General features: G+C 46.7%; 1 protein-coding gene across 2 annotated transcripts in view; it reads left to right on the top strand.

Annotated features, from left to right (window-relative positions):
* LOC126529569 (myeloid leukemia factor 2-like) overlaps positions 1–12,051 on the top strand; it is a 30,765-nt gene that overhangs the window by 12,996 nt on the left and 5,718 nt on the right. For both annotated transcript variants that reach the window (XM_055069880.2, XM_055069881.2), the window contains exons 2-3: positions 3,325–3,435; positions 11,171–11,292. In XM_055069880.2, coding sequence (XP_054925855.1) covers positions 3,325–3,435; positions 11,171–11,292 — 233 coding nt within the window. The remainder of the gene's footprint in view (positions 1–3,324; positions 3,436–11,170; positions 11,293–12,051) is intronic.

Genomic DNA, 12,051 nt, shown 5'->3' with positions numbered 1-12,051 from the left:
CGTCGCCGACGCTCACCCCAAGAACGGTGCAGAGCTGCGCTCTAAAAAGAGGCTTGATTCCTAATTTACGATTAGCATTTTGCTTTTACCGCCATGTTCTTCAAGGTATGTCGTTTTAAAATACTAATAAACATTGGTGATGTCCAACAAGCTTATAATTGAGTGCCGGTAAGCGCATTCTCCAAAACGGGATAAAACACCGACGCGCGGGACAAGCGCTTCTAGCAACAGTTGTGAGTGGCGGATGTCCCCTGCGTCAGTGTCTTATCCCGTTTTGAGACTGCGCTTACCGGTATTCATTTATTGGCATGAACAAACTGGCCCAGCAACAAACTCTGTTGGTCCAACGCACTTGCTCACATTTGTAGTGTACAGTTTTCTTGCTCACTAAGCAGTAGTTTTACCTGCATCAAGCAGATCTACAGGATGTTGAGGGGGTCTGGGAAGCGTCGCCAGTCTTTACAAAGGACCCTTTGTTTTGCTGGTGTTTCGTTACCACGCAACTCCTGCATTTCTACAAATCTGTGTTGACTTCTGTGCATATAATGTTTACGTTTCAGTGGTGTAGAGGCCTAAGCCAGTCGATGTAGCATTGCCGAGAATAAAACAGCGACACGCAGGATACACAGGACAGAGAGCGCTCGTGCTGTTTCGTCTTCCTCACTGTCCTGTGTATCGCGCTATTTATCCTCGACAATATTTGACAAAGAAAGGACGACTCGTGTAAGTTAGAATATAGGCTAATTTTAATAAAACGAAAGTTCGAAATGTTACGCGACTACGCGTTTAAAAAAGCCGTATTTTTCTTCAACGCGAAGCTGGATGTGGCTATGGTTCCATGTATTGTTCGTGTTTGTGCGTCAACAATAAAAAGAATGAGCATGGACGGATCTCGGCAATCCGCGGCGGAGATGAAGCAGACTTCAAGCACTCCGTCCCTTACAATAGTAGTGAATTATGATAATAATAAATCAAATCAATAAATCAAGATGTATTGTTTCAAGTCGGTGGCTACTCTGAAACCGTTTGTGAACAGCACATGGACGCACGAACAGAAAGCGTTGCCATATACGCAAAAGGACAAAATTTACGTACAACCATGCGTTCTTGACTAGCTAGAGGACAGTGCCACCAACTGTGGTGATGTCTGTGCCATACAAACGAAAGGCGGAATTTCCAATGTGTATATATATCCAGCCAACCAAGTTATCGAGAATTTAGTGAGCACGCAATTTGCGTGGGTTAGCCGCGGTGACACCACCCCTGTGATCATTGTTGGAGACTTCAGTGTGGGCATCTCAAAACGAGACACGAAATGGTTCACTCAGTTTGTGCTAGAAGAGTTTGGTTTGAAGTGCCACACCAATCCAAGTCAACCAACTACTCAACAACCGTCGTGTATAGATGTAACTTTGGCCAAGAATATGTCCGAGGTTGTAGCCGAACCAATCAATGTATATCACAGTATTCGTTACGATTACCAAGTGGTGAAAATAAATATATGTACGGTTGTCTAACCCTGTGCTATGTACTACAGCTTCGCTGGTCATCAACCTTCACAGAGTGGAATGGGTCCTCAATTTCGTTTCCGTTCTATTCTGTGTGATTGCAACCAGGCAGCCTTATTTGCTATATTTTTCGGTGTGTTATGAACAATAATAACGTTTTTACTGGATGTCTTACTCCTTGGAAAGGCAAGTTACTTCAAGAGATATCTTCAGGTGCGCACAAGCGTTTTTGCATGACACGCAAAGCTAACATTCTTGCGTGATTGAACCAACTAACAAAGTGGTAAAATTAACCGTGACTAAGCCGCTATTCAATTATTGTATATTTAATCAACGAAGCAGAGTGTGAGACCGGGCTAATTGGCATTCCATGCTGAAATGACTAGCGCAAGTGTGAACACGGGACACTAAAAAGGCGACAAGGACAAGCGCATACTTCCAACTGCTGTTTATTACAAAAAGGTATGAATATATACTCTCGCGCACTTGATCACAATCAGTTGCAACTGTGCAAGACAACATGGTCATCACAAATAAACAAGAGCGCACCATGGCCCGGTAAAGGCTCAACGAAATTGTCAAGCTCTACAATGTAATCCTTTCATTCCAGATATTCAAGTGCGGTGAAAATAATATGAGGCAGGTGGTTACAAGTGGTTTATGTAGGAACTCCATACTTGCATAATAACCGCATTTTGTACCAGCTGTTCTTTTTTTAGACCATACAAAAAAGTTATGGGGTTTTACGTGCCGAAACCACTTTCTGATTATGAGGCACGCCGTAGTGGGGGACTCCGGAAATTTGGACTACATGGGGTTCTTTAACGAGCACCTAACTCTAAGTACACGGGTGTTTTCGCATTTAGCTCCCATCGAAATGCGGCCGCCGTGGGCGGGATTCGATCCCGTGTCCTTGTGCTCAGCCGTCTAACACCATAGGCACTGAGCAACCACAGCGGGTTGAGACCATACAAAGCCTTTAAAACTCCCCTGTTGTAGATACCATAATTCTGGTCATTCAGTTAGATTACTCAGAGACGGACAAAAATTTCACGAGAAATTCAAATTTAAAATAAAAATAAGTAACAAGAATTCGCTAACTATCTTTTTATTAATTACTTTATGTTAAGGGCTGCCATTTGCCAATTGTAGCCGGTTGGTTTAATAGTAGTTTCACTCACGCACGTTTAATAGTTTCACTCAGTTTCGCTAGTTATTTGCGATAGGCGAATGCATAAATTGTTTAAGCATAAAAAACTGCGAGAAGTGTTCTGTACGCACTCCGAGAACGCGCACAATGAGCTATTGGTTGTGCGTAACACCGCTCGCAAAATTAGCGCAGACACGACTAGTGCAATAAAGCTCAAAGCTTTTATCATTCACACGGGTCGCCAGTGATGTGGATATATCCATACGTATATACAGGTGCGGCAACAAGTTGCTACAGATGAACTTCACATTAGATTATTATCTATCGGAGTATACTGCAAGAGATTCCCAGGCGACACAATGTTCTCAGAAAGGTGAAAAGATAGTCCTTACTGCGACTATGTGTACTAATGTGTGAATCTATTTGTTCAAAACGAAGAACCATTGCAACTGGAAGATGTCCGTTTAAAACCTTCTACGTGTCTTCTGATTCGCATTGTCCGCAGCGAAGTCACGTCCAGGGAGAGACCGTTAAGAGGCCGTTCAGGAGGGGCCAAGAACTGGCAAAATCCGTCCAGCTCTCGCCTCGTGATGACGTACATTGTTGGTGGTTTCTCAGTTGTCGGGCCAAGATCGCCTCCAGAGCGCGAGTGAAACGAATGCGCAGGTGGAGAGTTCGGGCAGCGCCAAGACGGTGGTGACCTGCACCTCGGAGAGGGGCAGCTCCACTCGGTCCGTGGTGCAGCAGAGGAGCACCACCAGTGGCGGCCACCCCGAGGTAGGCAGCCGAACCTCGAGAGCGTACACGTCGCTCAACGCTTCTGATGGCCAGCCTCGGCCAGTCGCTCCAATACTTTGCTTCACAGTATATGCAGATTCGGAGTCGCTGTTCACGTAAGCTAGAGGCAGAACCCTTCTGCTGGATGCTTGTAAGCGTCTGGGAGCAGTAAGAGCACCAAAAGAACACCGACAATTTCCGCAAGATGTCAGTTGCAACGCCACTACAGAAAATATCTTAGAGTGACAGCATCCGGTGTTAAACGACCGCGCCAAATGACATCTCGCAGCCACTTGGGCAGTAACATACAGGTGCCTTAAAATGCTCATTCGAGGAATCCATCACGTGGACAGAGTTATGAGGATGCGTTTTGAGCGTTGTGTTTCCGCCAGGAGGGGTACACTGTTAGTGCTCACCTAGTGGACATGTGCACTTCGCCTGCCGCTGATGTTCTGATCGGCTGGGCTTGGGTACGCGTAGGTAGGCGCCCCCAGTTAATCAGTGGTTCAGCAGTAGATGAAATGTCCACTAGGTGGACATTTACAGAATATCCTCCCTTGAGAATGACACTACGAAAGTTGCCGTGGGCATCGACGCCAACGCTATATAAGCCCCTTGTGAGTAGTAAACTAGTCGGTACTCCCTATACTTAGCTGATTGCGTGTTGCTGACTTCCCAAGTTGGCATAGGAGAAGCGCATAATAGTTTGAAAATATGCCTTTCCCTTTGCTTCCTCGTGTTGCAACGCGCAAAGCCTTTCTGGTTGGTCGCAGCAAGCGACATGGAGCGTTAACGCGCCCGTGAATAAAAGCGAGAGCTGTTCAATCGCAGCAGATATGTAGCCCTGCTTCCTGCGGCTAGGGCAACGTCCAGACTTGTACGTAACGATTTACGTGTAAATAACTGTTTTTACCATAAAATTTATGCTAATTTTGTGATTTAACGATTACTTTGTTTACGCGGTGACTCACTGTAATGTCATTACTTTCTTCAGTAACTAATTACATGTCATCAATTACTTCATTGACGAGACAAGCGGCAACAAACGACGCAGCCTCGAAAACTTGAATTTGGCGAAAGCTACTATGGAACAACGGAGATCGTCTGAGGCCTTGCCTTGCCGAAGAGCGCGTTCAGACTGGCAAATTCGTGGGCCCAGTATCTGTTTTGTTTTCTCATCTTAACGCTCCGTCAGAAGTTGGCTGATAAATTTAACAGGTGCTGGTATGGCTCGATAGCAAAGGCCACTTAAGAAGCTATAGCATAGCCAGAAAATCACATATAGCAGCGATTCCGGCAGCTTTTCTTTGGCCTAACCAGTGAGTATTCTCCAAGCCCCAGCAACAGTGAAGCTCCACGCTTCGTAGAGCACCCAGATGCGGAACAACCACAATCTTGCGCTCAAGATACGTTATAAAACCGCCCAGCGCGCACGTCGAGCGAACTGGCTAACCTCCCTGTCTTTTCCCACCTTTTCCTCCTCGAGCAAGCTTTCAGTGTCGCTGCTCATGTCTTCAAAGCAATAAACGAGGAACGGTCACTAATGAATTCTCGAAATGCAAGTGTTAGTGCAGATAAGGGGCCCTACAATCTAAAACTACTCCAATCTGTTTTTATTCCAATCTCTGGATGTCAAATTTTCGTAACTGCCGACGCAAGCATCGGGCGGTGACCCGCAGCGTCGCTTGAACAGGCCAATGAAACGCTCTCCCCGTTTATAGGTCGCTTTGCCTTCAAAGCAGATAACATTGCCTATCTTGACAGGTTTGCCTTATATGATTGGCTGACCAGAGGTGCGGAGCATGCAGATGTGGAGAAGGTTTAGGTCGGACATAGCTAGCACAGTGAAAGTACTGGTAACGGATGAAGAGGGTGGACCAGCGTCTGTGATTGACTCGTTTCTTCTTCTTCAGGTTTTGGTGTCTCGTAGAAAATCGGGGCGGTGTGCAACGGCAGGGCTAAAACGCAGCTAGAACGCATCCTAAGCTAATAAAATTTGAAATAGCGATGTCGTAAGTACGCTGATACGGCTCCACAACGTCTTAGTACCACGCAAAAATTTTTATAATACGCAAATATATCCATTCTCTCCGGCCGCTCCCAATAGCGGGGCGATCGGCGGGCAGCCATCTTCCATTCATTTCGGAACGGGGCAATCTCCGGCTCTTGCAAAAAAAAAAATTTCCCGTTTTTTCGGTATATTAATGCGTCTTTACTGCATATACACGTAACTTTGACGCGGTGAATATTCGAGGTTTTGTGACATCGCGTGACACACAGGAGAAGAGGGCGCAGCCCGAAAACTTTTCACCGTTCGCGGAGGACTTATGGTGAAAAAACGCTGAATCGGAAATAATTATTTTTCTTTTGTTATGTCTAAGAATGCATAATCAGCGTATACATGCCACATCAGAAGAGGAACTGTCGCGGTTTTCCTGACGCTGTGTGACAGACAAGCGAAGCGGGGGAGGCCCGAAAAAAATGTTGACCAATCATGGAGGGCAGATTGCAGAAACGGAATAGAAAAAAGTTTGAAATGGCATTACGCCAGAGCTCCAAAGCATTGTATGAATAGCTGCAGAGGACGCACTGAAAGTACTAGGGCAGCTCGTTCTCTTTACTCTATCTGTGCAATGCTTACAAAAGTTCGGAGTAAAGTAACGTAGGAGGAATCGATTACTATTGTATAATTGCTCAATTACTTTCGTGGGGCAATTATTCGTAACTGTAATCTATGAAAATTTGCATGAATAAATTGTAATTGGCATCGGTTACTTTCTTTCTGTGACATGTACAAGTCTGGCAATGCCTAACCGGCTTACGAGCGCTCTAGGCCGCAAGTGATATCGCGAGAGATTTTGTGAAACACGTGAGCGCAGGAACCCCGTTCCGCACTGACGGCGCGTTGCGGCCAGAAGCACAAGGAGAGGACGATGCAGCTCTCCCAGCTCCTCGCATGCATCACATGCACATCTTCTTAGAAATGGCCGTAAAGAACGAAGTGCCCCAAGTCTTGCTGTCACTTCTCGGTATTAGCTCACGCTTTGAGTTACAGCCTATAAGTAAAACCGACCACTCATCTCGAAATTCTACATATCAACGATCGAAGTAATTCTTGGCCAGAAGATGTATATGATCGATTGGCGCACACGGAAAGCCCGCGCATGGCACACTGCAGCGATATAAGAAGGACATTTAACGTGGAACTGATCCAAACGGACATCGGGAATCAAGGGGGTAGCTGTCGACGAAAGCAGTGCACCACCCTGTTTTCAAATGCAGCCGCAGCACGCGCGGCTATCGGTGCTGGACGAGCAGCCTATTAGTGTGTGGCCTGGCCGTTAGCAAAATAGGCTAGTGCGTTTCGTGACAGGATGCCTGCCCAGGAGCGACGTACCAAGGCCAGATCTTTACTGTCGTTTTCTATGACATAACATGATAGCACAGGGGCGCGCATGCCCCTCATCCATCCTAGGCGAAGGAGGATGGCGTTCAATAACGGTATATTCTTGCCGCTGACTAAAGCCTGTACGCACTGTGAGTGACACAGTGGGGTCTGCACTCGTGACCTTTTCGTGGGCTGATCTATAAACTTTGGCGCAGCGGGCGCCAAACGAGTGTGACATCACCCAACTTTTGTGTCTCGCGATTGTGGAATGTTAGCTAATGTTTCGCGAAGAAGTCTGTTAAAAAGGCTGGCTACGTTATTGTACGCAACACACGTTCAGAAATTCGCCACTGCCTTTACCGCAGGATGCAGAATGCCCACTGTACGCAGCGAAGTTTACACTCACTACGTACAAGCGCGGATTACTTACGCAAATTGCTTCTGCGCACCGAGCAGTGTGCGGAGGTGAAGGAAGGAGGGACGCCGCACAGCCGGTATACGAGTCTAACCGGTTGTCGCGATTTCGCGACACGCCGCTTCTGACCTCCCGAATCTGAACAGATTGTCCAATCAAAAAGCCAAATTCTGACGACATGTGTAGTACAACTACAACAGGCTGGCGTGTCACAACCTCTGAAAATATTTTTTTCCTACGGAGATTCGAATTACAACGTCAAGGCTCCATCCATTCGAACACTCAAATTGCACTTATATCTGCATTACTGACTCTTTTACATGCTGCTGTAAGATGCCAAACGACTTGCGTGTGCAGTGAGGAAGGGTGCGAACTTAGATGCATTCAATCGCGTTTGACAAACGTTTTACTATTTTGTTAGATGCCCATAGTTTGCCAGCGGTAGCGAATGGCGTAAAACTTGTTTTGAATATTCTAGCCACACACGCGAGCGCTTTAAACGTCAGTTCAAATGTTTCTCGTTTGGTAAAAAAAATTGAGACACTAACTTGTTAAACAGTTGACACTGGAAAACAAAAAGCCAAAAAAGGGCCTGTCTCACTACCTGTCCTTTCACGCTGATCATGTTTGCGCGTCCCTTCAGCAGACAGTCGTCACGGCTATCAGGACGTTCGCACGAGCCCGAACAAAAGCGGGCTTGAGTCTGCTCTTCCAGTCAGAAATTTCTGCATATACAGGACTCGTCTGAAAGCTACCCTTTCAAGTTGAGTGATGTATGGACCATCCGACGCTCACGGGGAAAATTGAATGAACCCTAGCAGCCTTGCGAGGTGCACGCATACGAGCATCTATCCGTCCGTTAACTCCCATGGAGGCGGCGAGGAAGTGCCACTCAATGTTTCAGTGCTCCGATCTGCATATGATGTCGACGACACATGCTGCTCCGACATGGATACATTATACTTATCTCAAGCGACAACACCCGAGGCATCAACTCGCCTTTTCCTTTCGTGAATTGCATGCCGCCATGCAGAGCTCAGAAAGAAACACGGTACAGATGGAATAGCGTGCGCAGTGCTGAGAAACCTACCATATAATTATCAGGACGCTCTGGTGGATCATATAAACATAGCTTGGAAAGGAGTAGTCATTCCAAAACAATGGAAGCTCGCAGCAGTAAAACAACTTCCTTAGATGGAGAAATCAACCTGCAGAATATATGATTTCGGAGTCATGGCACATCATGCAGACGTGCATGCATGCACGTCTTTTACCGCTCGTGTCGAAAAAAATGGAGATGATGATTTTAGAACGTCTAGGGAAATGGCAAGCCTTCAACTTTTTCCGAGACAATGATAGGCTTCAGATGGTATGCGATTACTCACGACGCTGTGCTAAGGATGAAAAACCAGGTATATGATTTACCATGTACATCTCAGCTAAGAAGAATTGTAGGAGCGGATATGCAACCTGCGTTTGATGTGTCTCCTGCCGCTCAATTCTAGGAAGCCTCAATAAAGGTTTCCTCATGAAAGGACGGTCAAAGTGAAACTTGATGCATGTGTGTCACCTAGCTATACGCAATAACGCGGGGAACACCTCAAGATTCGGTTCGCTCACCAAAGTTATTTAACTTTGCGATGACGAAGCTTCCCGCATAAAAAACACGAGGCCTATAGCACATAACCTGCACGCTGACGACATAATGATTAGGTACAGTCGAAGATTACCAGGATGGCAGGAACACATTGTTCAAAGTGGACTTGATATCATATGTGAGTAGGCCGAAACACTAGAGCAGGAATGTTCCCCTTCAAAATCAGAATGTATCGTCATTAGTGAAGTGAGGCAAACAATATAACAACCTAATACGACTTTGAATGAAAGACGTACATTTACCCCGCAAGAATATCATAGGAGTCCTCGTTATTTACAGCGAAGCGGTCTATGGCGAGGATCCCGGGATTGTTTCGTGGCTTTAACGTCGACAGAAAACAGTGGTGGGCCGATCCCGACGGCACTGCAAGGCAGAGCATTGGCTCATACCACATTAAGGCAGAGGCTACAAGCTGTGACTAATCAATGGCTCATACTGCAGTAAGCAAGCAAAAATGCAATGGCTCATAACCTCGTAAGCAGAATCTACAAGCACTCAGCAAAGGGAAGCGAACATAGCATACATTTTTTGGAAACACGCGTACAAAATACAAAACGGCATACGCTTCAATAAACAATAAGCTCAAAATAAGCATCTGAACCACATAGTTGATGATAAGGCGCTCCTGATGATAACAACGCGAAGCACGTAGCGCTCCCCGCACGTGTTTCCCGGTAGAGATTACTGTAGCGCAAGCTGCCATGGGGACGACAGATTGCGACGTGGGGAGCGACGTCCCTAGCCTTTGGTATATAAAATAGCCGGCCTAGCAACTGATTTCAATGTTGTTGTAGCACTGCTATGGGCGGCGGCGTGCTGCCAAATTTACCATTACTCCCATCACTCTAATATAACAATACTGCCATTACTCTAAAGCCATAAAGCATTGCAGTTGTGGTGGTTTTCAACAGCTTCGCTGGGCATATACTTTCGCAGAGCCGGGATGGTGAGTCAATCTTTTGTTTCTGAGGGACAATGGCAAAGCAGCGACATGGGTGCAGAAGCTGACCGTACAGCTTCAGCAGATCCTTGCTGTGCTGCGTATGATAACTAGGCATAGGAGAGGAGTCAAAGAGGACGAGGTACACAAGGTTATAGAAGACCGTATTTCTTAAATTCACTATATCTACCATGCGCCACCACAGCCAATACGCAACGCCAAAAGAAAAACAAGAAAAATAGACATCATAATTAGAAAATGTGCTGGGCTTGCTGTGGGAGTTCGCACCCAACCATAAAATAAAAGCAATCGGCCTCTTTAACCCATTAGGAGACAGAATAGGTATCTGTAATCCGATGCAAATACGAAAAGTAATATAACATTTTCAGGTTAGACGAATGCTGACCTGGCTTAGACACGAAACCGGTAATTTATGCCCAATTTTGTTGATATTACCTCCACGAGTTGATGTGCCCGGGATGAAACTAGACCCCGTTCCAAAGAATATACACTCGCAAAAGAACCGAGGACGGCCAGAAAGAAAAGGTGAAGTTTCGCTCGGCGAAGCATCGATTGGGATAGTAAATTATTAGAGAGATATTCGATAAGGATAGCAGTTTTATCGGCCCTATACATTTGTAAACACTCGCTTACTAACTAAATTAACAAGCATGGTGTCACGCGCGCGCAAACAAACACGAACACATCACACTCGATGACCGCGGTCACTCGCTGTCAAAACGCTGGCGTGAGGAAGCGCGACAGCAGCGGCGAGAAAATTGACCTTCGTGCTGCCTCTCACTTCAACGCGAACTAAGCGGCAAGAACATAGCGGGCTTCTTCTGTTATGCGGTGCCGCACTGTACGCAAACCATACGCGGCTTCCGGTCTGACTAGCCCTGACTATTTGATCACAGCGCACGGTAAATCGACGGGAACTGACAGTGTAACGTCACCACAAAGCGCTCACTGCAACTGGTTTATTATCACGCAAAGCGCTTGTAAATGTACATTTCGGCGCATTCGCGCGCGCAGAAGCAGCAACAAAGCCGCTACGTGAAGCCCCTCCTCGATAGCGGTGAGAAACCTCGTGCGAATCAAAGTCACGACGTGGCTTTGGTTCGTAATTGGTTACAGGTAAGCTATTACGTGCAATTCGTTACGCACAAGTCTCCTCCTTATACACTTCACTCAGTGTAACAAAAAGAGTTGCGCAATATTTGCGTTGTCGAACGCGTATGACGATGGCCAACGCAACATGGCCCTCGCGTGTACTTCTCGGGCCGGCTGGCATAAAGCATTTGCTCCTCCATGCCTTATGTATAATGTACACAGGTGGTGCGTGCCGCGACGTTCTCCCGCGAGATGACCAACGGCACCATGGAGACTATCAACACCTACGAGGACAGCCGTACCGGTGTTCGGCAGCTGAGTGTGGGGCGCCACATCGGGGACCGGTACGCAGGGCAGCCTTTCCCTTTGCACACTCTCGGCAATTCCTTCTTTGCCTCCCTATCCGCCACAATCTAAACAAAACCTTCGGGATTGGGCGCGCGCGCCCAATCTCGGAGGCCACGCTTTATGGCATATCGCTTCCTACAAAGATTTACTATATAGGATTCGCGGGCGCCATGGTCGTTCAGTTACCGTGCGAACAACGAATATTAGTATACATAAATTTGTATAATTTCCCTGCTTGTGGCTTGAGACGTTATTAATGCGTTAGCATTCTTCGCATACTTCACGCGATTTCAAGGGTCTATCTATATTTGTAGTTATGCGTGCTTCTATCCAACCATCTTTCCACCTACCTGGGCCACTGGTAGTCAGCGGCCGAATTGGTAACGCATCGGGTTGCTGTGCTGAGGAGACAGGGTTTGAAACCAACCGTTGGACCAAATTGGGTCACTGAGTATGTGGCAACGTGTACATACGCACCGCACTTCAATGAACCTCTATCAGGCCCACATGAGTCCCTATGGAGGCGGTACTGGGTAGGTACTGCGGTTCGAAGAAACTCTTTGACGCCAACTTGAAGTACTGGGTATGTGCGACTCGGTCTTTGCTAGTCTCCAATGATCTCCTTCGATGCCAGCTTAGGTGCCTGGGTATGTGGCAGTACGGGTGTGACACTCTTCAACGAAAGAATTTGACACCGACTTGAGTAGCTAGGTGTGTGCCACTGGGAATGTGCTGCTCTACAACGACAAAAAAGA

The sequence above is a fragment of the Dermacentor andersoni genome, chromosome 9 (assembly GCF_023375885.2).
Source record: "Dermacentor andersoni chromosome 9, qqDerAnde1_hic_scaffold, whole genome shotgun sequence".
In the NCBI taxonomy this organism is placed as follows: domain Eukaryota; kingdom Metazoa; phylum Arthropoda; class Arachnida; order Ixodida; family Ixodidae; genus Dermacentor; species Dermacentor andersoni.
Note: the sequence above shows the minus strand (reverse complement) of the source record. Positions and strands in the feature narration are given on the sequence as shown.